At 43.9% G+C, this 25,991-nt stretch overlaps 1 protein-coding gene across 4 annotated transcripts; it reads right to left on the reverse strand.

Annotated features, from left to right (window-relative positions):
* Positions 1 to 1,588: 1,588 nt before the first annotated feature.
* Positions 1,589 to 22,178, reverse strand: CSNK2A1 (casein kinase 2, alpha 1 polypeptide). Of its 4 annotated transcripts, none has more exons than XM_010569418.1 (13): positions 20,768 to 22,178; positions 12,391 to 12,590; positions 11,218 to 11,329; positions 10,193 to 10,294; positions 9,718 to 9,768; positions 8,855 to 8,914; positions 8,095 to 8,178; positions 7,584 to 7,694; positions 6,658 to 6,759; positions 5,656 to 5,756; positions 4,831 to 4,979; positions 3,401 to 3,487; positions 1,589 to 2,894 (listed from the first exon to the last, which is right to left on the reverse strand). In XM_010569418.1, the coding sequence occupies exons 2-13, from the start codon at positions 12,489 to 12,491 to the stop codon at positions 2,779 to 2,781; spliced, it is 1,176 nt and encodes a 391-aa protein (XP_010567720.1). In that variant the 5' UTR covers positions 12,492 to 12,590; positions 20,768 to 22,178; the 3' UTR covers positions 1,589 to 2,778. The 4 variants fall into 4 exon arrangements, with proteins under 4 accessions (XP_010567720.1, XP_010567722.1, XP_010567721.1 ...); XM_010569420.1 differs by lacking the exon at positions 20,768 to 22,178 and adding an exon at positions 20,676 to 20,699; XM_010569419.1 differs by lacking the exon at positions 20,768 to 22,178 and adding an exon at positions 15,123 to 15,282.
* Between the last annotated feature and the right edge of the window lie 3,813 nt (positions 22,179 to 25,991).

The following is a 25,991-nucleotide window of genomic DNA, read 5'->3' on the forward strand; positions in this document are numbered from 1 at the left end:
GCCGCCGACACCGTTGCGCGGCGGACTCCGCCGGGCCATGTTCCCGTGCGCTGCGGCGCATACCGGGCCGGAGACCGGACCGGACCGGGCTGGGGGTCCGCGCTCCCCGCGCCGTCCGGTCCCGTCCCGTCCCACCCCCGCCCGCTTCCCCCCGCCCTTCCTTCGCCGGCGCGCGGGCGGCACGTCACAGCGCCCTAACGCGCAGGCGCCGCTCCTAGAAGCGCACCACGTGGGCAGAAGGGGGGGCGCGGCGCCCTTGCGCATGCGCAGAGGGAACGGCGCGGCACGCTGTCGCCCCCTTTACACCCACCCCCCAGCGCCGCTTACCGGGCCGCGACGTTTGTTTCAACGGTTTTATTAAAAAAAACACCAAACAAAAACCAACAAACCCACAAAAACGCTAGACCTCTACAGCACAGCTTCCTCCCAGCGCAGTCAGGGGTAGATAACACGTCCACCAGTGCCACTGCTGCCTCCATAAGCCCCCCCTTAAAGAAACTCCTCTGAATTTCATGGCCGAGAGGACCAGCTCTTCGTGCGAGGGCTCGCCGCGTCCCTCCACGGGCAGGCTTTCGTGCTTCTTTGTGCGAGGGCTGAGGGGCACGGGGACCGTCGGCTCATCCACCTCTTTAAGCTCGGGGGGAGCAGCAAGCGCTCAGGTTTGCAAACCTCCCTCCCTTGAAGTAACAGAAAAGAACCGCGTTAAACGTCCTGCAGAGCTCACCACCTACTGCAAATCAACCACAAGCTGTATTTTTGTCACAGCGGGTGCTTTTTACGTTACAGCACATCAAGGTTAACAACAGTCGACACCATCCAACTTTCACATCATTCCAGGATATAAAAGATTAAGCACAAGGTATTTCCACTGGATGAAGTCATGGAGGAGAAAGCTACCCTGGTGCACATGAAAAACCTCAGCACCCCTACCAGTGACCCGCACAGAAAGGGGCTGTTTCATGTTCTGCTGCCCCATTTCTCTTCAGTCAGTTTAACCTAGCCCACAGGCTCCATCCTGCCTTGCAAAATTAACCAAAGTAACATGGAATTAAGTGACCATCACCCCCGCAAAGAAGAGCAAATGAGCGATGGGTGCTCAGAGGACACGCAGGAGCCAAAGGCCAAGGCTTCAGCACTTGCCAAGGAACGGGAAGAGCACTCAATGTCCAGGACAAGGAACCGCTGCGATAGCTTTACGGTGGAAGTCACGGGAGGGACACGTGCCTTCGTGCTTACAGCCGCTCCTGCTGAGCCCCACAAGCATTACATGACTGACAACAAGTCATTGAAATCCAACTAATGGTGACACACACAAAAAAACTAAGAATTGGTTCAGCATCTCAACTCCCCCTCCATCAGGGCTGAGACAGAAGAGGAGGGTTTTTTGGTTTTATGGCAAAAGATCCTCCTCCCAGGAGATACATTGGCTTGTGACGTTTGTGTAAGGCTTTTCTGCACAGCTCACCATGCAAGGTGCGTGTGAAGAGGGACGCAGCCTCCCCAGTACGCTCGGGGCTGTCAGCCATTCCTGCGTCTAAGTGTACCACCACCCCAGGGAGGCCTCTACACAGGGAACTTAAATCTAACCTCGATAAATAAAACCAAATGTTTATTTACACCAAAGAATTCCAACACTGGATCTTTCACATATGAAGGACAAAGTATATATACACAGCAAGGGGTAGCAGGGCTGTAACAAGGGTGCTTTTCCGTTGTCAATGATAGTATTTGTCCACAATTACTGATCTACCATTTCAGTTTAAGTTAACATCTGCTCGCTCCTTCCTCTCAGTGCATATTTACAAGACTGTGAGGTAACTGGTATTCTCACCACATGGCACGTGAGGGAGGGGATGGTGGGTGAAGATGTGATATCGGACTTGGCGCAGTCTGATTTTTCCAGCTTTAAGTAGCCACCAGCTTGAAACCTATATAAACAATTTAAAAACAATATACCCAATAACAAACTAATTCCAGAGATCCAAGCAATGGCAGGAAGAACCCTCCATGAGAAAGGGGCTGATTAGAGTACAGCTCACTCTACAGGAGCGCCTTTCCAAGGAGGTGGCAAGGACTCCAATTGGATCAGTAACTCCATCTTTTAAGACTAAAATTACATGCAAGGGGGTGAGTTGGCATTCTGGTTGGCTCCTCAAGAGACATGATTCAATCCAATTAGGGTTTCAGACATTATCTGCACTTACTCCTTTTAAGCTTATACCACCTCTCCATGCTGGAATTGTCTCCTCAGTGTACCCCGGCTGAGTCATATGCAGGACATGGGGTTAAAGTGAGTGTACTTTAAGAATCCCCCTCCCCTGCCTCACGAAGACTTGGTTTGGTAGTCTCTGGAGAACAGCACAATCCCCCAAGGTGTAGGCTCATGGAGGAGTAATGGTGGGAACATGAAGAGATTTCCAGCAGGATGCAAGAGCTTGGAAATGCTGTTGATTCATCTTTGTTCTTAAATGAAGAGTACTTTTTTGGGGGGGTGGGGGGGGAAAAACTGTCCGAGAAATATTCCATCTGTAGGTATTTTCAGGGAATCCCCTGAGTTACGAAAAGTTCAAGTAAAAAAAGAAAAATCAGCCTATAATAATTTTGTATATAATGACTGAACTACTATAAATCCACAAGCAACAGTTCAGACACGGTGCCTCCAAAGCGTTCATCCCCTCCCTTCCCCTGCCAGGCACGAGCTGCGTCCTGAGGAGAGGTGGAGGGGGAAACCTCTTCCCCACCTGACTCAGCTCAGGCAGCAGGAGACAGAGCCCATCACTACTGCTGAGCGCCTGCAGCAGCTGGAACGGGCATCCCCAGAGTGGTGGTGGCAGAAATGACGGGTGAGCCTGCTAGAGGTCCAAGGGGTGAAGGTGTTGGCACTGAAGAAATCCCTGGAAGAGAGACAAGTAAGCAGGAATTAGAGTGAAACCAGTGCATTGCTATCCAGGACAGCTGAGCTTCGTAAATGAATTAGTATCTTTGCAGGTCAGTTTGCTGCCGCTTTGTTACATTTTCAGAGCTGCCAAAATAAGCTGAGATTAAAGATCTGTCACTGTTCTTTGCAGCCTCCAAAAAGAGCGCAGATTTGTATACATACAAGTGTCACTGCCGGGCAGATGTGTGGCAGGATCACTGTCCTCCAAACTGCTGCCAAAATATCCAACGGCAAAGCACTTTTTAAAAACAGACCAGAAAAGCAGGTCAGGCTGCAGCGAGGCCTTATTTATCATGCTCTCCCACCCACTTCTTCATAGCCCTCCTTGCCCTTGTCATCAGTCCCAGGAGATGACCTAATGCCCCACCTGCAGAACTCACCCTCCTGGATCCTCACATCCACACAGTGCATGTAAATGCTTTAAAATGCCACACAACAAGAAGAGTCGATAGTAGAACTGACCTGACATCATACTCGCACTGCTGACAGGAGTGCTGCCACCCGGCATGTTGGACGAGCCCATCCGAGCTTGGTCTTTCACAATGGGATCTAGGAAGAGCACACTACCCTTAGGTGCCATGTTGCCAGCCAGCCAGCCAAAGCACGCCGACTGCCTGCGACCTCTATGCTCAGCCAGTCCTGGCAAGCTGCATATGTCAAGTAATATCAACCATCATCTACTGGAACACAGAAGTTTCCACCAACTCCAGTGGGAAGCACCCAAGAAGGTACCAAGGTAAAATTATCAGTGAAAAATCACCTAAATGATAGGCTTTGGAGTTCAGCAGGACTGCTTGACAGGAAAAGCTGAAGGAAATTAAGGTGAAGTTGATCTCCCTTCTATGCTAAGCAACTGCATAATCGCATAAAGCCAAACCCAGAAAATGGGTGTAGCAAGCAGAAAGATTATCACTAATTACAGTCGTATGTCATGTCTCTATACGCATCCCACAGCAGCCTGAGAGTCGTAATGAGTGTCACTGGAGCTTGTTGTCTTCTGTAATATGTTCCCAACTTACTCACCAACTCTTTATTTTTAGCCGCAGGTAAATTACACTACCATCTGAACAGAGACAACCCCTTTCTGCCTCCCAAGCCTACTGCATCAGACAAGGGAATTCCAAATTTTGCCCTTCCTCACACCGAGTTCAGTACCACCTGTATCTCTATTTGGACACAAGTTAATTTAGCTGTTTGTCCAACTTTCACACTCCAAGCTTTCAAGCTTTACTAATTCTCGTATTTGCAAAACATTTCACTTGAACATTTGGCACAGGCACAGCACAGATCTATACTGTTTGTTAACTACACAAGTCCATTCAGCACCAAGGGAAAAAAAAAAATGTAAGTGAGCAAATACTCATATTTTGCATTGTTACAGCCGTTTCAAGAACCTAAATATCATGATTTGTGAAAAACAGCAAGCATTTAAAAACATTTACTAGTGAAAATTAGATTTTTGCTTGCAAAATCAAGGCCTGAATATACCATTCGCTAAGGTACACATTTAGCAACAAAAGGAGTTAAAAGGGCCTGTTTCTCAACAAACCAGAGTTATCTGGTTTCATCAAAATGCAAGATTCTGTGTACCCAGACACCTGCTGAAATCAGCATGGGTTTAGCACCAAAGCTTCTTTAACACAGCGCTGCTGATTCACTGGCCCGACACGGGCATATAACACTTTGTTTCCTTGGCTGGTGTAGGTGGCAGTGGCCTACTTTATCCACCACAGAGACAAGCAGCCTCAGCTCCAGTGCAATTATTTGCAAAGACCAGGCTTATTATGTTGCTGTTCTTAGCTCCTATCTGAACAACCTACAGGAATGGAGACTTCCCAGAGGCAGAGGAAGAAGTCTTTGGACAGCAGTCGATGACAGCAGCTGATACTTACAGAAGTAGGGGTGTTCCATGGCTTCTCTTGCTGTGAGTCGTGACTGGTGATCATATCGCAACAGCTTGTCTAAGAAATCCAGAGCTTCTGGACTCACCAGATGTTGGTTCTCACTGTGAACAAAGCGCTCCCATCGCTTACGGGAGTGTCTGTAGAAAAAGACACCCAAATCAGGCTAGGCAGAGGACATCAATGCCAAAATTCACTTTTTTAAAGAGCAAGAACTGCGACAGATGTCCATCTCCGAGAGGGGCCGCTGCTTGGTGCGGCAGCAACAGGGCTGTGCTGCACCAGAGCACAAAGCAGTACACCGTGTCTCCACGCGGTGGCACAGCCACCACAGCCCCGGACAGCATGAGGACTCAAATTCAGAATGGATCTATGGGCCTAAAATCCCAGCTTCTGCTCTTCTCTCATGCCCCCAACATCAGTATGTGTCACACAAAATAACTCCATGAGGCAAAAGATATGTAAATGCCATCTTAAGCAGCACCTGATTTTCTGCACTGTAATTCTGAGAAACACCATTTTGCTTTTTCTTCCCCAAGAATATTGGTGAGAGCATTTGCCCTTCATGCTTTATGCTCCGGCAGTTCATTTATTGCCTAGATGACATTTAAAAACCTCTCCTCAAGTCCATTTCCAGATAAAGGACCATGGGAAACACTAGCAAAAGGGATCAAAGGCACGAAGTGACAGTTCTCAAGCATCTTGGCTCTGATTTCTCTCATAAGTGTAAGTTTTTGTTAACTTCAAGGTCTGTTGACAAAGCAGTAGCTGTCCCAGTAATAAAGAGCTTATGAGCTACTCTGGACCTTGGCTCACCTGCCCAAGATGTCATTGAAACGTGGATCCAGTTCAATGTTGTATTTGTCAATGTAGTCATACAGATCTTCTGTTCCCAGCACCTTGGCTATCCTCACCAGCTGGGAACAAACAGAAAAATAAGTCACTACTGTGAGGGTATGATAATGCCAGAGCCTGCGTGAAGATACAGCAGCACATTCCCTTGGGAGCTTGAACCTGGTCTCAGTGGTCTGAACCAGCAGCCACAGGGTCATCTCGTTGCTCTGACTTCCCTGGCCACATACAATCACAGGCGTGGTGAACATGCCTCTGCTCACAGTCAGAACGTAGTAACTCAAGGCAGCCAGGAGGGAGCTGCATACCCTAACATCACTAAAACTTGAGACCTTGCAACACTAACTCCCTTTGTAGCAAGAAAATATTCAAAACCTTCGGGGGTGGAGGCAAGAATAACTGGTCAAAAAAGCAGAAACTCTGTAAGTTGCACGTGAAGGGTGAAGAGCCACCACGGAGGGTTCTAGAATGAAGGTTTGAGAATAGGTCACTGTTCTTGAATGTTTGCATGTTAGTCAGATGCAGAGCACGTGTTAAAGGTTTAAGTATAACAATTTTGGCCTAAAGGCAACACATCAAAGATTTAAGAATCTATATAAAACTGTACCAAATTCAGAGTTTCTATACAGAGGGGAGGGAAGGTGGAGAGTGGCAGGGGCTTTCCACGCAACATAACCTCAGGAATAGTCAATCTATGTAGCAGAACACACCAGCCTTAATATAACTATTGTTATAACTTTTTCCAGATACCTACTGAGGAGCTCGTAAGCACAAAGCACTATAAATCTATTTCTATTGAATTGGTTAGATAATCTTGCACACTTGAGAAAAGGAATGAGGCTTCAAATTGAGCAAAGAAGCCATTAGAGAAATGCTTAAATTCTTCTTCGGATCCCTCAATAGAAGTGTAAGCAGGAAACCTTCACTGTGCTAAGAGAACAGAGATTGTACATGACCAGCTCTCACCTGATCATAGTTGTCATGGCCATGGAAAAATGGCTCCTTTCGGAATATCATACTAGCCAACATGCAACCCAAGCTCCACATATCCAGACTGTAATCATACATCTGTACAAAACCAGAAGGACAATTCAATTTCTAATGAATTAAGCAGAACAGAGTCCCAATACTAACAGGGTCCCCCCTCCCTCCAGTGATACAAACGCGGCCACATTATGCTGGGAACAGACTGAAATATCTTCATGCATCTTCATCACTGATGACTGTTCAGCTCAGTGTTCCAGTTACTCAAACTGGGATACAGCAATTAGCAGAACAGCAGGTATCCTATTTCCATCCTTGTTGATAAAGATATTAAAGACCAGTGCCTTTTTCTATTTTCACCACAGACTTCAATGTTATGAATCACTGAGAAACACATGTTGAGAAGGGAAGCATCACAACAAGCATCAAAAGGAGTGGACTCCACAAGGTACATGGGCAAGTGAGGAAGTGCCTTCATTTAGAACCAGCACAATCTGAAAGTCACCAGTAACACTGCTATTTCCAGCCCACAGCATTTCCATAATGCAAACTGCCATCAGATATGGGGATGTTTTTATAACTTAATTTAGAAGTTTGTGCAGTACTAGCTCTTTCCACAAGGGCTTTGTTTCAATCTTGTACCTTACTGCAAACGCAGCCTTGCTAAAAATATTCAACATTTGTATTCCAAGATCCATGATGATAGTTCTGCGGCTCTTCCACAGGTCCTGAGACTACTCATTAGTTTCTTTAATTCAGTGGCTTTATAGCCACTGCTTTCTGCAATACATTTTAGAATGGACTGTCTTTAGCTTCAGGTGTCTAGATATCTGAATTTCAGGTTTGCTACCTTGAAATGACACAGAATTTCCACACAGAAGTCAGTGATAAATCCTGGTGATTCTTACCTGATAATCTACAAGGAGTTCAGGTCCTTTGAAGTATCTGGAAGCCACTCTGACATTGTACTCTTGGCCGGGGTGATAGAATTCAGCCAAACCCCAGTCTATTAGTCTAAGCTAGAAACGAGAGAAAAAGAAAAAAGGCTCAAGGGATGCTCCAGCTCTCCACTGGCTGAATGACACTACTGGTGAACTTAGTTTGAAGCTTCATTTACAAGTGTTTTATTTCCAATTAATTTGACGTTGATCAGAGTATCTGTTTAGACACTCTCCACAAACTCATATCACCAACCAGTCTAAATAAAAAATGTCTCCTTACTAACCCTGTTTATGGTTATGTGTAACCCATAAAAATTAAGAAAAGCAGCTTATAAAATTTCATTTCACATTTCTCCACATGATGGAAGTGCAGTCCCCCTTATCTGCTAGTACCACTACACAGGAGTACCCAAAAGGGATCCTAGTTCACCAAGAGAGAAGTAGGACCTCTCCCTGCCCTCCAGTCACCCCACATTACCTTTCTGTGCTCATGGTCAATCATGACGTTGTGAGGTTTGACATCTCTGTGCATGATTCCCATGCTATGGCAATAATCTAGAGCCTGTAGGTAACATACAAAGAAACAGATGCTGGAGTCACAAGAACCTTTCAAGTTCAATCATATTCAGAAGTATTTCCACATATACCAAGTCTAACTAGATGGCAAGACTTTACTGTCTAGTGTTATATCCTGGACTAGACTCGCTGACCACAGAAAACTTCTAGAGTCCCCCTCAAAGGGAGGTCCCAGCAACAGAAGTGTTTTGACTTCACATCATGTGCTTCCTCATAAAGATGGAATTTCAGAGCCCCTAAGAGCATAGTTACTAGGCACTACTGATAAAGCAAGCCTCCCCTTCTCCAGACTCCTGAGGAAAAAACACTTTTTTCAGAAGAATGGGCAAATAAATTTGACTCACATTTACATTAGAGCACAAAACCAGGCAGTAACAGCTTACAATTTTCTGTTTTCAGAAGCTATATGTACATTTGATTTAGGATCTTAAGTTATCTCATTGTACCCAAAGGCTCCGCTAGTCTCAGAAAAAAGGACTAGAATTCGTTGCAGAAACAAGGCTGAACAACTCATACTGCCTTGATATCTATTTTTCTGCCCAATTCTTCCATAGGCCTTCTCTTCCCTTCCTCCCCATTAGTGACATGATAACCATGTCCATAGGATTAGTTGAGTGCAAATCCTAGAAATAAACCGATAAAATGGCAAAACACCAACTTACCTTCAAAATCTCATACATGTAGAATCGAATATCATAATCTGTTAATGTCTGGTATAATTGCTGTGGGATACAAACACATCATATCAGTGTTCAACACCCAAGAAAAATATCACATCCCTGCCAATCCAGAACAACTCAGCCCTGTTCTCTGCTGCTGTGGTTCTCCAAACCTATTTGAAGGAGCAGTAAAACTTTCCCAAGTTACTCCGATCAGTCTGTTCCTCTCCCCTTTCAAATCACATACATAGTTTACTTCCAGCTCTGCTCAGACAGTACATTCTGGTTCCTGTCACTAACTCCCTCAGGTTGCACTCACCCACTACCAGCACAATGGATTATGCCTGCAGACTGGGTCTCAGAAAGACCAAGGGTGCTCTGCAACATTAAGCAGCTATTCCAGATGGCATTGCACAGCCATTCTTCTCCTGAGGCAGGTCAGTAGGGAAGGGGACAAAGAAACATTTAAATCCCTTTTCCCAGAAGTATGGAAAGCCACAGAAACAGCTGTCCACATTTAAAGAGGTTCCAATAAATAGTTCTACACTGAACATAAAAGCAAAAATGTTTCAAAAAGGCAGGCACTGATGGTCCACAAGATAACAGATTAATTTGCTCCGAAGGCTAGAATACTAGAATACCACTTGGAATCTGGATTCTCATCTTGTAACTTCTGTGGCAAAATGGTACCAAAGGACTAATCACAAACTTCTGTGCCAAGTGTATTTACCTTTAAAGACAGTTACTATGTTGGAAGGAAACGATTAAATAACCTGCCTGTCCCCTACGTACTTGCCTTTCCCCAGAAAAACATTACAAGTGGCTTTCAAACGGAAAACATTAGAAGTTCACGTCCCACACTGTACCTTAAAGTCTGTGTTGTTTACATGTTCAAAAACCAAAGCGGGTGTCCGAGACTAAAACAGAGAGAAAAGCGTTCAGCCATGTTAAGTTGAGAAAATATGTTTTCATTTAGGATAATTAATTAAACCATTTTTACTCCTAAAACTGCTAGAAGCCCCTCTGCCTCAGACATACTTATGATTCCCCTCAGAGAAACCAAAGCCAAAGCCTGCAGCCCCTGCCAGCACTGTTTGTAGAATGAATTAACTTGTCTCAGTTCACTGGTATCTCATCCTTACAGAGTGAGGGGCTGAAGGGACCTGGGGGGGGGAAGGGCCCTCTAAAAGAAGTTAATCAGATTAAGAGCTGATCTGATTAAGCAATTCAAAAGCAGGATTTAAGAGCAGGGGAAAACAAAAAGCTAGATCAGAGCTGAAGTCAAACACAGCAATTTCACCCATAACCCCAGCATACCCTTTAAGTTCCTTCCATACTCACCACAGGATCTTTTACTATATCTGCAAGAGTGATTATATTGGGACCGCCTCGCAAGTTCTCTAAGATCTTGATTTCACGCTTGATTTTCTTCTTTTTAACAGGCTGAAGAATAAAAACCCAAAGTGTAAGACAAAGCACTCCAGTAAAGTGAGGCTAATAGACAGCTCAACATCCAGATGACAAAAGTCGGTGACTGCAAGTCAGCAAAATACATCAGAGTCTTTGCAAGTTAAGTTCAAACAGCTAGATCTTGCTGTTACCTGACTATGCATCATTCCAGTAAGGGCTCAAATACCTGCCATCTCCTTTCTAACCATACAACCCTGACAGCTACAAACATTAGTTTCATGTGAATGACAGTTAGGAAGATGACATATATTTTTTAAAGCTGTCTGAACATGATCTGATAGTCCAAAACTTCTTAACTGGCATGTGGTAAATGTGTAACTACGAGAAGTCCATGAGCTATCTACGGGCCACTAAATGAAGGTATTTCACCAATCAAGGCTGTGGAATAACCAGCATCCAGGAGACCCTTTCTCAATCTGGAAGGATATTACATGTGCAATGGAACATGCAGAGCAGAAATGAAAATTTTAAGGTTAGCAGTCCCTAAATCTAATCAGTGGCCTTAAAAGACAATGATCCCATTAGGTCATAGGCCTCTATGCACATGACAGCATGCCAGGGCACTGGCAGTTAGAGAAGCTGAGAATTTTCTAGTCAGCTGTTGAAGTGTTGCTTAGCTCCAAGTAAAATGTGTTGCACATCAGGACTTCTTTAAGATAGAGGCTAATTCCTTACAGGCAGAGATGTGACTTAATTATTAAGTCTAGGGCTTCTCTTAGGAGGCTCAAAATGATGGACCATTTCACTGAATGACACTCCAAAGCTAGGCTTTAAGGATTTCAGTTTTAGACCATTGAATGTTTTAGACCATTGAATGTTTTAGACCATACGCTGCACTTCCTGGCCTCCTGATTACCTCAATACAGATTTTATCTTTTCCCCAATCCCAAGCTCACCTTGAGAATTTTAACAACTACTTTTTCATTATTTGTAATGTTGATGGCTTCAAACACTTCACTGTATTTGCCTCGGCCTAATTTTCGAACTAGTTGGTAGTCATCTTGATTTCTGTGGAGATAGAAGTTAAGAGTTACAAAGAGCTCAGTCATTTCCATCACAATTTACAAACTAATCCTTAACACTAAATCACTGCCTCACCTTCCAGACAAGGTGGATTAACTAGTGTCTTACATCTCCTGAACATCATGATTAAGAATTAGGAGAGAAATAGGGAGCTTCTACTCACCCAAGTTAGATTCAATCCAGAACTTATTTCTTCTGCAGTAGGTAACATAAGCCCAACTATGCATTTCAGCATCAGCAAACTTGAGCTATCCCTTCCACTGGTCCCTCTATATTTGGAAGCCACATTTTTCCTTGTGTAACGTTGTTAAAAATCAGCAAAGCCAGTAAGACCAAAAATTTAAGTGCTAGCCTGTTTAAAAACAGACTAGGCACAAAACACCACTTATGCTCAGAAGACTGTATACATTTCAGAAACCAGGAATTGCAACAAAGTTGAGCGCAGAACTTAGTCTGGGCCCTGCTATACAAAAGCAGGAACGCAGAGCTATGAAGCTGGCATCACTGCTGTCTGATTCTTGGACGGTTTAGTCATGAGCCCAATTTAGACACCTTCTTCCTTCAAAAAGAAGCAGACATGTCTTTTCCAGTCACTCGCAGAGAGCTGAGCAACAAGTCACAAAATAGCATGTACCTATTTAAGTCTGCTGAGTCTCTTCACCCATCCAAGTCAGAAGCAACTCAGATGTCTTTTCACTTCTTTTCAGTTCTCACCCAGGGCTGTTTAGATTGTTTCAGAAAAAGATTTTCTCCCCTCCGAAAGGGGATGTTTCCTGACTACCTGGCAAAAATTCTTCAAACCAAACTCTTAAGGAAGCTGCTAAAAATGTTCCTGCATCACTGGGGATTTAAAATTTTGACAAGAAACACTTTTCTGAAGACAAGTTGTGATCCTAACACTTGCCATGCACACTAGACATCTGCCAAGGAGCACGAAAAAGCCTAATGCAGCACAGGTGCCTGAAATCCCCCCATGCACCACTATGCAGGACACTACAGGGATTGATCCTTGTCCAGGGACATCCATAAGCAGCCCAGAGACTTACCCCCACTCAACAACATGCGACTCATAGTCCCAGTACTCCCGGGGTCTGTGTGTGTTCACATCCGTGTAAACTCTGGCCCTGCTCGGCACGGGTCCCGACATATCAGACAGGTTGGCAGGTGAAAATGATGAGATGTCTGAAATCAGAGGCTACCCAAACTGCAAAGCTGGACAGAGGATAAAGGCCTCAGATTCTTCCACCTGCAGAGAGAAAATAAACCAGAGGTTAAAATCTCAAGATACTATAAAAATATTTAAGTTAATCATTAAAAGCTGCTGAGGAGAGGCTGGAGCCCAGCCACAGGCCTGGGATCATCTGTCAGAGCTTGAAAACAATTTGTCTGCTCTCCCTCACAAGGGACAGGACCACTTGGCCCCACTAGCAAAAGTAACACCCACCCCCCCCGCCCCGCCCCTTGCAACTTCAGCATGTAGTTTCCAACTTACAGTTGCAAAGATAACTTTCCAAAAAGGAAGATATGCAACATACTCTGTATCTGCAGTCTCCTTCCTTTCAGCTCCAGAGTGAAAGCAGCAGCCATCAGCTGCAATTTCTCCCCCATCCAGGAAGAAGTCTTGAGCCATCCCATGTAACCAAAACACTTCATTCACTCGAGGTTGCACAACTATCACCTCTTGCAATGCACTAATAAACAATGCTGCAAACAGAGCTGACAGATCAACAAGGTCACCTGTGCAACCGAAATTAAGCACTTCCTGAAGTTTAAACTTCTAGAAACACCAGTGTTCATTTAAATCAGAACTTCAGGATTTATCTGCAATTCTTAAAGGGACTGAAGCCTTTCATGTGCTCACACATAAAGGTTTGCCTGGCTACGTTGATTCATTCTGTGGAAAGGAAAAAAAAAAACCCTGAACTGAACACTACTCTGCCCTTTCTGTCTGGAAAATGCAGGTACTAACCGAAGCATTTATGTACAAAGCAAGGCTGGTCAGCTCAGGAGCAGGTTTCTGGAGGAGAGCAGAGAAATCCAGATACTGTGTCAGAACATGGATCTTCTCAGTTTTAAGCACCCTCCCACTTGTATATTACTGTACAGGCTTGTATAAAACAGCTTAGCAGCATTTGAAAATAATCCCTCATGCTGCTTTCCCCACAAAATAAAAATTTAAATGTATTCACCTGAAAGCAGCATCAGGACCAAAACATTATCCAAAGATAAGATTGCTGAAGTCTGAACATCACTCTGGGGATTTTCATAGTACAATGTTTTTCTCATTTCTACATATTCTGAAGAAGGCTTTTGCTACTCTGTTCAAGCCCTCCTGCACACACATCTCATCCTACCATCCCACAACAGATACCTTCTACATATAACCCAGTGCCCACTTGAAAGTGAGCAAGACTTACAGAACAGGCAACCACTGGGTTTTGTCTCTGGGCTTACTCAAGGAAAAAAAAAAGCAGCACCACACTGTACAATGCAATTAAGTCCTAGCACAGACAATAGCATTCTCCAGAACATGTAGGACATTTATAATGATAAGCTACATCCATACTAATTAGACAATCATGAGGAAAACTACATCCCCAACTAGCAGTGAGACAAGAAAGGACATTGGGAAGACCTCATAGAGGTCAGTCACCAGGAACCATTCAGGGATTAAATGGCTTTAGGATGCTCAGAAGACTTCACAACAAACCAAGGCATCCAGAAGAGTTCTGCTGGGATGGGGCACCAGTTTTGGTCACAACTTTCTATAGTCAAGACATTAAATCTGACTGTCCAAAAGACAGGGCATCTGTGTTGGATTATGACGCTTTATCCAAACACAAAAGAAAGACTCTGCTGCAATGATCTAAAGATGTTTCTTTGCATTCTGCTTGTCCAAAGGATTTGGTAAGCACCTCCACCTCTTCCTCCTTATAATGCAATTTTTGCAAAACTTCTGTTAAGTTTTATAAGTATTCAGACTAGTCAAAATAACTCAAGAGAAAGTTACTGTATGTCAGAAACAAATACTCTCATTTCTGAATATTTAAGACAACAGTAACTTACTACAATTTCAGACCAAAGTATTGTCCTGCCTAAAATAAAAATAGTGCCTTGGCACCTCTCAAATCTTTCACCACGAGTGAAAGCTGACACACTTCTAAACATTTGAATACAAGAATCTCTTTGTCAGCTTTCAAAATATCTTAAAAGGAAGGAAGCTGTATTGGAGCATGAAAGAGTATTGTTTGGTGTGTAGCATATGGCAGAGACTATACAGCCCTGTTTATAGAAAGGTGCTCAATCAGTGGGCAATGCTATAATCTGAACGAATATAATGTATTTATTTGCTATGGCGATCTTATCCCTTCACAGAAAATGGGCAACTGCCAGACTGCAGGAGGAAGTAATAGTCCCATTAATCAGAAAGACCTAGAAATCTGCTCAGAGCAGTTAGCTTAGGCTATCAGGATATGTCACACCAGAAGAAAATTCTAGAAGCAAACCCCTGCTTTATTAGCAGTATCCTGTCATTAATTGGAGGTCTGCAGTACTTCAGGCTGCTGCAAGGACCGCAGCAAGAACCACTGGCTATGAAGATGGTGGAGGACCTGGGGGACACAGGTCTGATGTCCTTCACCGTGTCACAGCTTGACCAGCAGCTGGTTCTGCATTTGGAGGCAGAACTGTACGTGAGGTCTCTTTCTGGTGTGGACTAAGCCTCCTCAGGTGGTACAGACCTTGGCAGCGTGGGTTATTTTTTGACCTATTGACACACCAACGGTGTTGAAGGCAGCTCCAGGTAGACAGGGTTACGGCAATCCAGCCCCAAGGCTAAAAAGGGACACAGCACTGCTCCAAAGTCCACAACAGAGGTGTGACTGAGGCTTCAGCCCAATAAAGGAAGGACGTGGCACTTCAGCCAGGTGTTCAGCTAACGGAAGAATATGAAGCATTACTAAAAAAAAAAAAAAAAAAAAGTCTATTCCTGGACAAAACGTTAGTACTCTAACAAAACACACTTTCAGAAGGTTAGGCAGCAATCATCTAAGACCTCAAACCATTTATGTAGCATGACTCTCAGACTTAGAAATTAGATGTATATTCCAAAAATGTACTCAGGCATTAACAGAGCATGCAAGTTTACTAGAACACTTTTAGTACAGTGAAATTTATTAGACTTCAAAGTTTAATCACTGTGTTTTTGTTTCTCCTCATTCCATGTGCTTCTGGCAGGAGATGCACTGGCTAACTTCCTCTGCCCAATATTCCTTGTGTAGGAATTAACTGAACCTATGTATGTCTAAGATGACTTAGCAATTTTAATTTTTAAGCACAACTTGGTATCAATAAAGAACACATAACTGCTCCACCTCACCCAGCTTAGCAGCATCAGTTTCAGCATGGAAAAAAATAATAAAAAAGAAAAATCAATCACATTATCTAAAGATATATCAAATTTCACAGCGGATATTTTTTGTCACGTAGCTCCAGCCTAGCACAAGCTGTATGTTGTAACAGACTGCTCAGAGAAAGGCTTTTTCAGGAAATCATTGACTGTAGCTTCTAAGAATGGCACACAATGCCTATTTACGAAGGTAGGTATTATTGTCTACTGTTCTTCATACAGGAAGAGGAGAGAGTCTGCACAGATAATTTGGTTTTAAAGCAAACAAAGTTACATACAAACTCACCCTGCCTGAAAGCTTCTCACTCCCTCTGCTCAAAACTGCTAAGGAATTTGTATATATTTTGCTTTCACTGCCCCTAGAGAGGGATAATTTTGCAGTGGATCCAAGCTCTTTGACAGAAGGGACTGACACAAATATGGACAAATAACGGGAACAGGTGTGCTCATGCAAAAGTCAGTTTAGCTTGCAGTTTCAAGGCAGAAAGCCTACAGTATGAGTAGCAATTACACCTAGATGAGATGAGTGTCCTGAGCTTGTTATAAAGGATGAGTTCTATTTCTGCAGAATCCAAACAGAACATGTAATTTATTAATTCCTGCATTAATGACAGAATAATTTATATTGGGAGAGACTGCTGAAAATAATCTAATCAAAGTAGATCTAATCAGGTCAGATTGCCATGTCCAGTGTAGTCTTGAGCATCTCCAAAAAACACAATGCACCTCTGAAAATTTTAATTTCTCTGGTAGAGAAGGTCTTAACTAGGAAACATAACCATGAGCTTTTAGGCAATATACCAGAGGTCACAGAGAGGGGAAGACAAAGCTTCCAGTTATTGTCTGATACACACTGTCCAGTGCTAAGGCTTGCCTGTGCAGGGACAGAAAAACAGGTCTTCTGTTTTAGCACTTGTGGTGACACCCCTTGGGAAGACATTACCGAACAGCGCTCACATGGTAGCTATAGCAAACAAGCACCATGCAAAAGTTTCAGTGCTTTGTTTTCCCACATAGGCCTACCCTTAAAAATGCAGTTTAAGTATTAATAAACTGATAACTAGCTAATCTCTTACACAGCATCCTTATCAAGAGCACTCCATAGGACCTCCGTTCATCCTGCATACAAAAAAATCCCAAGAACACAGCCAAATACAGCACTGCATGTACTACTGATAATTACTCCACAGGAGTGCCTGAGAGCCCCAGTCAAGAGACAAAAACAATTGTGCTATCACCATATAGGAATTTTTTAATTGGAAGGTCTATTAATTAAAAGAGATCAGTTCTTAAAAGTTTGAATTATTCTAACAGTAGCCTATTGTCTGTACAGCTTAGCTTGCCAAGCCAGACTTTTTATGCCTAAAGTTCCATAAAACGGTAAAAAGCCTCTCAATGTTTACTTTGAACTTGATTTTTAACACATTTTAATTTAAACCACTGTTACTACCCCCTTCCTTTTTAAAAAGGGATTTTATCATCCTTACAATGCGCTCTAATCTCAATGGCAACCCCCATCCCCAGGGAGGACTTGATTTCTTGTGAAGTACCCATACTTACAGCACCTATACCCAATTAGTACAGGAATTTCCTATGCACTCTGTCCTTCCAGATGTATCCACTTACAGCAAGCAGCAACAAAACATAGCTAAGAAATCTATGCAAATTAGTTTTTTTAAACACCTACTTAGCTTCTAAAAAAAAAAAAAAAGGGGAATTTTACAAGTCAAGAATCACTGAGATACCGGAATTTTTTTTTTTCCTCCTTTTAAATTGAAATGTTTTTGGCACAGAGCTTCTCTCAAGCACATGGTTACTCACTCAGAACCTTAAACCTAAGAAGTTGCACCAGTATGATGCAGCACTCATACAGACTCCCAGTGAGCTGGAAGCCAAGAGCTTCCCAGAAGACTGGTGTCCCGAGGAACCTGCAAGTGCTATCCAAGTGATGACCTTTGTGGATAAGGTCTGGAGTATAAATAATGCACCCAAGAACAGGAGTACTGCTTGACACTGGCCTCCCTGTGGATTGCTGCTACCAGCACAACTTGCCCTCAGTATCAGCAGTATATTGCCAGTAGTTCCAAGTTCATCCAGACAGAATGAACCCAGTGAACTACATTCAACACCACATAAACATGATCATTACCGATGACCCATCTGAACTCAGATTCAGGTAGCAGAGAGCAGTCCCTCTGCTACCTGGAGGTAGATAGGCCCCAAGGAATAAGATAGGCCCCAAATTGCACCAAGCCAAACTCAAAGAACCAAGAAAATATTTCTGTTGCTTTATCAATTCCAGATAGACTGCCCCAGACAACCACATCTTCCCCTCAAGGAGAAAGCGAGATGCACAAATTGGTCAAATGGGTCTAGAGACTTTCCTCTCACTTCTACTTTCCCCATGTAAGCTCATTACCAGCGGCGATTGTGACAGACTAAGACTGCAAACAGGCTAAGACAGACAGCAGCCAGTTAATTTTGAAAAAAGAAAAGCCCTCTGTCAGCTGAGAAGACCAGAATTACAGTAAGTAGTCTGGAATCAAAAGGTCATTCCTTTCTTTTATCCACAACTGCAAGTGAGACGTTACCTTTCACAGTAAACGGCTCAAACTCAACCTCTGAAATCATGAGTGTATAACATGCTTTATTAGTGAGAGGAAGCATTACAATTTTCAGATAAAATTGATTATTATTTCCTTCACATAGCCCATTTATCCCTTGCCTGTAAGCCTCCCAGGGAAGGAGTGCTCACTTCTTCAGAGTTTGGAGAATATCTAGTACTGGATAGACACCACTGAAATTAAAAGATCAAGACATGCTTAAATACTACAGTACAGCCTACTAGCAGCCAACATTAATCAAAACCCAGCTTACCTTTAAAAGAAGAAATAATAGTAACCAACTCTATAAAAAATATGTTCTGTCTCACAAAATAAATCTTATTTGTGTATTTTCATGATGCTGGAACTGCAGCAATATGAGTATGGAACAGATGACCTCCAGAAGTCCCTTGCAACCTATATTTTTCTATGATTTTATAGCTGAAATAGAAACAAGCCTGGATTAACAAAACTGACATATTACATCCTTTCCTGAAGACCATTTACCTACTAAAGGGACAACATCAATAGAAAAGCAGATTTTAAAATCTGAGTTAAAAAAAAGCTGAGGTTTGAAATCAAACTTTTCTCTTGGTATTTTTTTTTGAACAGCACAGTCTGCTCTAACTACTTTTTTCCACCAAAATTATTTTCCGGACTTCTTTTAAATAGCTGATTGTGTCCGGCTGTGGAGAAATAACAAATCATGATATGAAGACCTCAACATTCTCTTAAAAAAGAAACAGGAACAGTTGTGATTAATTCAAAACAAGACATGACCAGTCACTAGGGAAGACAGTTGACAGGTTTAGTTGAACTGGAAGAAACATCTTGGAGTAATTTTGTACTAGCAACATCCTAAAATTGAGACTGGTTCTTCCTTCATCAGCTTCACCAACTCCTCCCCTGAATTCCTTGCAGTTCCTGCCAATGAAGAAGTCATCCCTTGTAATGAGCATCACAGCCTATATGAAGTCACAGGACTGACCACGAAACGGTTTTACTGTAACTCCCTATTTTATGATAATCTCCACAGCCTTGGGGAAAACTTAACTCTCCCGCTTCACAAATGTAGAAAGCAGCATACATCATGCCTGACAATCTCCAGGTTGCCCTGGCAGTATCACTGGTACCCACATGCTGTCCTAGCATAAGTTCTGTCACAGTTAAGTCTTCATTTTTGTTCAGACCTGTAACAGCTAAATTTTAGTGGAGCTTACACAGACCCTCTACAGGTTTCCACCATCTCAGCCTAGCTGGGCAACTGTCCTCTGCAAAACTTTAGTGTTGGCAACAGCACATGTACCTGGGGCAGAACAGCTGGGACCTTCTCCAGCAGCAGGAAGCTGCCAGTGATGGGAACGTTCCTCACTCCATCTCCTAAGGGATTTTATACAGAACAGTCGACTTTGAAAGCTCTTCTCTTCCCACTTCTCCCCCAAAGTCAGGGACTCTCCCTCATCTTTTCCAAACTAAGCTAGTCCACAGCACACAGAGCAAAGGGAAAACTCTTCCTAACACAAAAACACTGAGACTGATCTCGGATGAGACTGTGTGACTGCAGTGGACAGCGACACCAGCGAGGCACCCAAGCCCCAGCAGCCTATTGCAGGCTCTGCCACTTTCCTACACCTGTGACTTCTCCTGCCACAGTTCCCAGCCTCCCACAAATCACAGTGGACATCCTTGCTGAAGACTCCTGACACAATCAAATAAAAATGGCTACAAATGTAACCAGGAATTGCCAAACTAACCTGTCAGTACACACATACCAAAACAAACTGATGACAATATTCTTCTGCTGGCATCTTGGCATCTCCTCCCCGCCCTGACAGTTCAGGCCAAGCAGGGAGCACAGGAAAGGCGGTGGAGTTTTTTGGAGGCACATCTCTTTAGGTCTGACCGAAAGCCAAAGCCAGAGTACTTGCAAGGACTTCAACGGGAAGCAATTCTTTTTCTTCTAAGAGCATTAACAAAACTAAAGCTCCTATCGCTGGAGCTTTGGACAGTATTTTCCAAGAAATTGATTACCAAAACCACCATTTCTGAGATCCAGGCAACACCAGGTAACTCCTACTGAAGGCTCACAAAGGGCAATGTTTCAGCACTACTGCAGGCTCGTCACATCTGACATCAGGTCAACTGTCAGCGTCCTCTGGAAAGTTCTACCTTCCTAATTACTGCTAAGTGACACAGTTGTTTTCCTCATTAATTAGTACACACAGAGTACTGACAGGCCAATCGTTCAGCCGATTTGACTCCTACAGTTCACATACAGAGAGTGATTTAGCTAGAACTCAGACAGCTGAACTGTACCTACCATCTGTAAAAGTTATGTGTTTTTAATTGATCTGATCATGCAATTCCTAGAGGCAGGAACAGTTACCAGAGCCAAAGAATAAACCAGCATACATGGCACATAACTATTTCTTCAGGAAATCCCCATGATCAGCTGTTCCCATCGAGCAGGCAACACACCGCAAACCGTCTTCACTGTTCAGCTGGCATCCAGAAGGCTCAGCAAGAGACACCCGGTGCAAACCACTGCCAGAAAGTAGAAGTTCTAACATAATTCTCTAAAAAATTCATCATTATTAACACAAGACAAACCTAGCTACAACCGTTCTGAAAATCAAATGGAAGAAAACAGCTATTAAACTCCAGAAATCCATATCTATTATGCACTGGGTACCCTAACACAACACACTGAGTGCTGGGTTTATACAGCTACAGCCAGACAGGCAGCTCTCCCAGAGATTGCAGGTGACATAAATGTACTAAGATTTTAATATTTCACACCAGTGTTTTGGAGACTAACCGAAGCCTGGTGACCACGGCCTTCATCACTCAGTGTAACCCAGCAGGGACACAAAAGCCGAACCCACCCTCGCTATGCCAAACCAACCCACACCACTGTCAGCCATATACAAGGACAAGTTTGTCCATCTCCATGGCATCTTTCTTCACACCTTACAATCACCCAGCAAAGCCACTGTGCAGCATTAAGTCGTGGCTTAGGATGAGTATATATTTATATGCCTGGTAAGATGCATATGTTGGACATATGCCTGGATGCCATACATTCTAATATACCAAAACTTGTAACTCTTAATTTGTAAACTCAGTTGAAATGAATCTGGATGCTGCAAAACTTCCTCAGTGAGGAAAAAGCCCTACTCTTCCTTCTGGAGTACAATTAAAATGCTGCCTAATCTGCAGAAGGCAAGGCTGGAATTTAACAGCACACTGGTAACAGAGAAATCTGTGACAAAACTTGTAAGAGAAGGAACGTTGCAGGAGCTCTTGCTTTTCTACACTGGAAATTAATTTGTTGTGTGTGGCCACGCTTATCCATTTTCAGAACACTAAAAATAAAGATCTACTGACAACTCATGCACACGTGTGCAAAGATGTGGTGAGAAACTGTCTTCTCCGAGGGTTTTGGCAAGAACACGGGAGAGGCACCATTTCACCTCCCTGGACACGCAGGACAACTTCGGGGGCGCTTCTTCACAACATGGCGAGACCTCTCCCACCCAGCGAAAGCAAGTTCTGGCATGTAATTCTGTGTTAACACCGCAGAACACGCTGGACTCTCCCTACACTTAGCTTAATTAAAAAAAAACCAGCAAACTCCTTTACGCTTTGGTTGTTCCAGAAGGTGCAAGGGCAGAGGCCTACTTCTCTGCAAAAACAGACTGAATAACTTCAATTTTCTAGGACTGCTGTTAATACTCAAAGACACGACTATCCAATTGGCAACCTGCAGCCAAATTCCACCTTGGCCCAAAATTATCTTCCACTTCCATCTAGCACACATTTTATTCACCATTCACTTCAATTGCCATAATATAATCCAGCCATTAGATTAAGCAGCTGGACAGCCTGCTTCAGAAAGCACCTCCCTGCAAATGATAATATACCTTAAAAATTAGAAATCAGTCATAAGAAGGACATAGCCTAACTCTCAGAAATAAACTCTCTGGAAAATTAAAATTATCGAAATTGTAACCTTCCAAATATGAGTCTGTGGTGGTATTGTCTTGAGGCTGCAAAGAGCTCCAAGGTCTCCCTTCTGCTCCTCAGCTTCCCAAAGCAGCAGCATGAAATGGATAATAAAATCATTTGTTTGAATAAAACTGTCTAGAACAGTCTGAACAAAGGAGCAGGTAAGACTCGCGGCAGGCTCACTTTGCTGTTCCTCTACTGCTGACACCTGAGCAACAGAAGATATCTGTGAACCATTGATCCTATGACCACATCAACAATTCCATTTCTTATCAACCTTTCCTACTGACAGATAGGAAACGGGGTCCAAAAACCAGCTTGTAAAAACACTCTGCTTTTAGCAACAGCACTAACGCCAGTTCAGAAAGCTGCAGTCTCCTCTTCAAAGCAGTTTTTCTAGGTCCAAAGGAGAGCTCCTTTTCTCCAATTAGGTTCTGTAAATTCCAGGAAAGTCAGCTCTTGGAAGCCCCTGGAAGGAGATATCAAATCTCAGAAAAATTATCCAAGAGTTGTCTTGCAATCAAAACCAGATAATGTTTGTAGCCAGACTGAGTCATGGCAGTCCTTCCTGATCTTAAAATCCATGGGGTTTATTCTCTCAAGACCCTTATGGGACAATAAAACCTAAAATAGCATCAATCTTGCCCAGACAGTTTATAAAACAGATACCTTAATGTAAGCAATTCCATAATGGAGGACAGTGGAGGTGATGGGTCTGGTAACCCAGAAATAAATCCCTGCCTCTTCAGAAGTGTGACATGAAATTAATCACACCACCACAATGTCACCCATTTGCTTCTCCTGTCTTTCCCTTATTCCTCAGAGGACATGAGGAAAGACAAAAAGAGAAAATTAGTTCTGTAAGGAGAAAATGCAAAAAAAGAATTCAAGTGGAAGGTATAAGGACACCTGCCATTTAATAAAATTGGGAAAAGTTACGACCCCGTCCCTTTTATCACAGTAGAAACACAGTTTCTTTCTCTACAAATCCACAAATCTATAACCACCTTTCAGCATCCTATATTCCTTAGATTCCTACCTCGAACCCATTTCATGTCTACGTACCTAACCTGCACTACTTGAAAATGCCCCAAATCTGAAACACTGAAGTCCTTCCGTATCTCAACTTCAGCGAACAGTATTTTACCAAGTCTTTCCCCAGTAATCCCCACTCACAGGTTTGCATCTTCATTCTCATGTTTCACCAGCTTTTTTCAAGTAAACGAGTACCATTAACTGCCCCTGCACAAAACTAACTCTGCTTAATATCATGAAACATTCCTTGATCCAATTTCTTCCATATTTGCTAGAATCTACTGCCAATTTTACTACCCCTCTTCCAAAAAGCCATATTCCCAACAGAACCCATTTCTCCTCAATCTGTGAACCCATGTGTCCCGCCAAACCCAAAGAACCTGTTCTGAATCTCCCACTTGGATGTCTCTGCTTCCTCCTCCAGCATCTGGCTCTCTCACCACATTTTTCCACACACTGTGGCTTATCCCCACCACAGCTCATTACCCAGCTATTCAGCTACATTAGCTTCCCCTCCTTTGCTACAGTCAAGGCCGAGATGGTGTTATCTTCCTTGCTCCAGAGTTGATGTTACCTTCCTCAACCCTGTTTCAACTCCTCATGGGCAGCACCTGACTCGGCAAGCTCACTGGTCTGGGCGGCACGATGTGTACACTGAACTCTCTGCTGCTGCCCATGCTGGGAACTAGGAGACAGTGAGGTTTCACTAACAATGCATAAATAATAGAAATTACCAGGTAACTGAGAAAGGTGAAAAAAATGGAAAGCTCTCTCCATTGCCAAGATGAAAGGATCACTGCCTACCACTGAAAATCTACATACTTCATACTCAGGCAAAGGTCTAGACCTTTACAATAAACCCTTCTCTGCCAGAAGGCATCCAAAGAGCTGAACTTCCAGCCCCAAGACATGGGCAGATCTTCTCCTCAAGGCAGAAAGCAGACTGCCCTGTACATGGGATCAGACACTCTTCTGCCAGTGGGAGCCACATCCTATTCCAGTTTTCTTTTTCCAGTTATGGACACAGCCTGTGTCTCCACAGAGGACGGACGTACCACTGTTGGTATGTTTTACCCAGGCACGGCATTGTGCTGCAAGAATCGGAACATTAATTGGTCTAGTCCTAGTTTTAGGACTAATTATTGAGCTGATCAAGCTTCACACTTTCCCCAAATCCTGCCTAAAGTCTTCCCAAGCTCAGCCTCCCCTCTCCTAGCATAAGCTTCGCCCTTTTCTACATCACGCCAACATGAACAATGCACAGGATGAGCGATTTCTCTGCACCTACCTATGCTACACCCAGAATCTGCGCTGGCAGAGTCACATCCAACACCCAGGTCGATTGGCAATATGGCATGAACACCAACTCTGTTTAAGCCTGAATGTTTTGAGCAGCTATTATGTTTTTGAAAAGAGAGAGTGTTCAAAGAGCAAAACTAAATCGCTACCTGCCTCCAAGCATAAACACTGCTGTCTCCATGTGCTTCTCTCTAAAAAGATGATGTTGCCCCCGGTCACCTCAGAAGAGTGCTGACCCTCAGACGCCTAATGAGCTCCTCTTCCTGAGCAGTTTATGAAGCACACTGAGGACAGAGCTTGCGCGAGCCAGGTGAGCACACGTGGAGCACACAGCACAGCCACCTCCAAAGAGACGTGTGCAGCACCCAGTTTCGCAGCCTGGCATCAACAGTCAGTGCAAGAGCAGCTCTCCAAGACCCCAACCCGGCAGCAGGTTTGAACAGCACAAACCCCACACCATTGCAGACCTCTCTCACAGGTACAGGGGCTCAGCATGGGCATGAAGGACCTTGCCACTGAACAACACAGGCTCAGAATCTATAAATTTAGCTTGCAGAAGTGAGGCACATACCCTCATGAGTCTCTGCACAGATCAAACGCTGCTGTCAGCAGAAAATATACCAATGACTGAGTGTTCATAATCCAAACTTTATTGGTTGTACCCAAAGCCCTTAGAAAGAAAGGATAAAGTAATCTGACAAACAACATGCAAGGCTTTTCATAATCTTATCTACCCTTTCGTTTACAAAGCATATTTTACCAATAGCCACACAGCCCGTTGCCCCAAGACACAATTAACTAAATTACAGCAGGGGTAAGACTGACCACCGCTGCTTTCAGAAGAGAACAGCGACTGGTGGGGAAATCTGTGAAAACCACCTTCCCCTCTACCCAGAAAGGCCCAGAACAGAGTCCCTGCGTAGCTGGGGGTGGGAGCAAGAAGAAACAGGCCTCTCCTTGCCCCTCCGCACACCTCACAGCCCCCTGCTTTTTTTGGGCAGGGCAGAGAAAAGGCAAGACAGAGCTTTTTAAGTAAATAACACCTACACCGCCTGAACGTGCGAACTCGCAGGGCTGGGGGGAGGGGAAGGCTACCCTTCCGTGGGGCCCTGCCCTTCCTGCGTGGCTGGGGGCAGCGGGCGGCCCCAGACTAGCCTGAGGGCAACTGAGGCGGCCTCCCCCGCAGCGCCCTGCCCTGCTCCCCCCCCACCCCGGGGGCACGGAGGCCCCCTCCGTTGGCAAGAGGCGGCGAGCCCTGCCCTTCCCCACCGCACCGGGCCCGCCCGTTCCTCCC

The sequence above is a fragment of the Haliaeetus leucocephalus genome, unplaced genomic scaffold (genome assembly GCF_000737465.1).
Source record: "Haliaeetus leucocephalus isolate CR32 unplaced genomic scaffold, Haliaeetus_leucocephalus-4.0 Scaffold273, whole genome shotgun sequence".
In the NCBI taxonomy this organism is placed as follows: domain Eukaryota; kingdom Metazoa; phylum Chordata; class Aves; order Accipitriformes; family Accipitridae; genus Haliaeetus; species Haliaeetus leucocephalus.

What these genes read in the sequence shown, in the direction of transcription:
- CSNK2A1 (XM_010569418.1), bottom strand. Translation starts at nt 12,491, where the DNA reads ATGTCGGGACCCGTGCCGAGCAGGGCCAGAGTTTACACGGATGTGAAC. An exon ending in TCGCATGTTGTTGAGTGGGG is followed by an intron (nt 11,330 to 12,390) that starts GTAAGTCTCTGG and finishes CTATCTCCACAG; the next exon opens with AAATCAAGATGACTACCAAC. An exon ending in TAGTTGTTAAAATTCTCAAG is followed by an intron (nt 10,295 to 11,217) that starts GTGAGCTTGGGA and finishes TTTATTCTTCAG; the next exon opens with CCTGTTAAAAAGAAGAAAAT.